The following is a 2,554-nucleotide window of genomic DNA, read 5'->3' on the forward strand; positions in this document are numbered from 1 at the left end:
GCAAATATAACATATAAAATATAAATAATAATTTATAAAGATAAGATGATTGTAAGCTGCTCTTTTTAACATTTATATATAATGCATAAAAGATTTTACATGATTTGGTATAAAATCAATGTTATCACACAATTTCTTATGGTCACTCCTCCTTTGAGTAAATTTATCTAGAAAATTATATTTCAGAACTGGCAAAGTACATTTGTCTCTTTACAATGAGTGGAAAAATCTTAGAATTAGAAGTAGATATTAGGTTTATAAGTAAAATATGCAGGGCAGAAATGGAGATTAGTAGGAATTCTAAATTAGACTAAGGTTTATGGTTCAAGGGAACATAAAAACAAAATTTGAAAGCCTAGAGTGTCAAACAGGTTGAGACTCAGAAATCAAAGTATGTTTGCTAATGTTTAAAACATTAATTTGAAGTCTACTAATAGACTGATAGAGAAGAAAGGGTGATAGAAAAAGACAAAATTGCAAAAGGGGGCAATTTTAACAAAATGTTTAAATTGTTGCCCTCTTTATTGCTGGTCTATTCTGACATAAAATTTCTATTTTTCTTTGTAGTCCATCATGACGAGAAACTTCACCTCTGTGACTGAATTCATCCTCCTGGGTCTCACTAGCCATGTGGAGCTTCAAATTCTCTTTTTTGTGTTGTTTCTAGTGGTATATGTGGTCACAATTGCAGGCAACCTGGGCATGATCCTGCTCATCAAGGCCAATGCCAGGCTCCACACACCCATGTACTTTTTCTTGAGCCACTTGTCCTTTGTGGATATGTGCTTCTCTTCCAATGTGACCCCAAAGATGCTCCAAATTTTCCTTTCAGAGAGGAAAACTATATCCTACTCTGCATGCTTGGTCCAATGTTACCTCTTCATTGCATTGGTCCACGTTGAATTCTACATCCTGGCTCTGATGGCCTTTGATCGTTACATGGCCATCTGCAACCCTCTGCTTTATGGTAGCAAGATGTCCCAGAGTGTATGCACATCTCTAATCACAGTGCCTTATGTGTATGGGGCACTTACTGGTCTGATGGAGACCATGTGGACTTACAACCTGGCTTTCTGTGGCCACAATGAAATCAATCACTTCTATTGTGCTGATCCACCATTGATTAAGCTGGCTTGTTCTGACACTTATCACAAGGAAACCTCCATGCTTGTTGTAGCTGGATTTAACCTCTCCTTCTCCCTGCTCATTATTCTCACTTCCTACCTGTATATCTTTCCTGCTATTCTGAGGATTAGCTCTACAGAAGGCAAACGAAAAGCTTTCTCCACCTGTGGCTCCCATCTGACAGCTGTCATCATATTCTATGCAACTCTTTTTTTCATGTATCTCAGACCAACATCTAAAGAGTCTGTGGAACAAGGTAAAATGGTTGCTGTGTTCTATACCACTGTGATTCCCATGTTGAACCCCATGATTTACAGCCTGAGGAACAAAGATGTAAAAGAAGCAATAAGCAAGGAACTGTCACACAAAAAAATGTATTTTTCTGAAAAAAGAAATTCAATTTTCTTTTGCACTCGTGGAACTTTTTGTAGGAATTATCATTGTTTTCTAAAGTTGCAGAAATAGTACTGACAAGAAATTAAAGTATGATAAGACAAAAGAGGGCAGGGGATTACATGACTTTAATACTTTTCTGAAATGGAAACATTAAATTTTGGTTATAAAATTTCCTATACCTGCATTTGCCTCTCTTTCTAGTCAAATTTTATTTAATGTTCTTTTCACTTTCTGCACAGGGATGCTGTGTTTTTCACCCCCTTGGCACCTGTGGCTACTGCTGGAAGATAAATCCTGTTAGAATTCATAGGTATCATTTCTCTTTCTGCACCAGTCGTTTGCTTTCTCTTTATTATATTACTTATTATATTTAAGACACTGGCTTTTTGGTCTTGAATAATGCTATTTAATTCTAAGACAGTGCATACAAAGTATAGAATAGTGATGGATGCCTTTTGTTTTTAGGTTTGTTTTCATCTGTTGAGTGGGCTTGTTTCAACAACACGATATGATCTCTGCTGATAGGCTGAATCTTAAACACCATGAATTCCAAACTATTTGTTTTGGCAGAATCTTTCTATTCATTTTTCCTAATGGCTAAATAATTTTAAAATTATTGGTGAATAATTATACATGTACTTTTACTTGTCAAATACTATCATATGGTTAGTACAAATGCCTTTTTCATTTATACTCACCCATATTTCTTTAAACAGAACAATTTATCATTATTCCTTTGAACAACTGAGCAATATTGACTCATGTATATTTCTACTTATCTTTTTTGATGTGAACTTTGTTGATTTGGCAGTATCTTTTTATTAATTTTAAGTATTAGCATTTTTCATAAACTCTTGCACGCCTGCTCTACATGAGTTCCCTTTTTAAACAATAGAATATTTGAATATTACCCTAAATTAAAATGAATATTACTATGGGTATATAACAGTTATATATTTTAAATAATAATACTCAAGAGGAAGGATTGTAAGCCCCGAAGGTGATAGGAACTCCACTATAAGACCAACAGAGT

The 2,554-nt window shown here is 34.7% G+C and overlaps 1 protein-coding gene across 1 annotated transcript; it reads left to right on the forward strand.

The window, feature by feature from the left end:
- Positions 1 to 573: 573 nt before the first annotated feature.
- LOC110289663 (olfactory receptor 5M8-like) lies at positions 574 to 1,556 on the forward strand. Its single transcript, XM_021155961.1, is given in 2 exon segments — positions 574 to 1,507; positions 1,510 to 1,556. Coding segments are annotated over 2 exon segments (981 nt in total).
- The last annotated feature ends 998 nt before the right edge of the window (positions 1,557 to 2,554 follow it).

This window comes from Mus caroli, chromosome 2 (genome assembly GCF_900094665.2).
Source record: "Mus caroli chromosome 2, CAROLI_EIJ_v1.1, whole genome shotgun sequence".
Classification (NCBI taxonomy): Eukaryota; Metazoa; Chordata; class Mammalia; order Rodentia; family Muridae; genus Mus; species Mus caroli.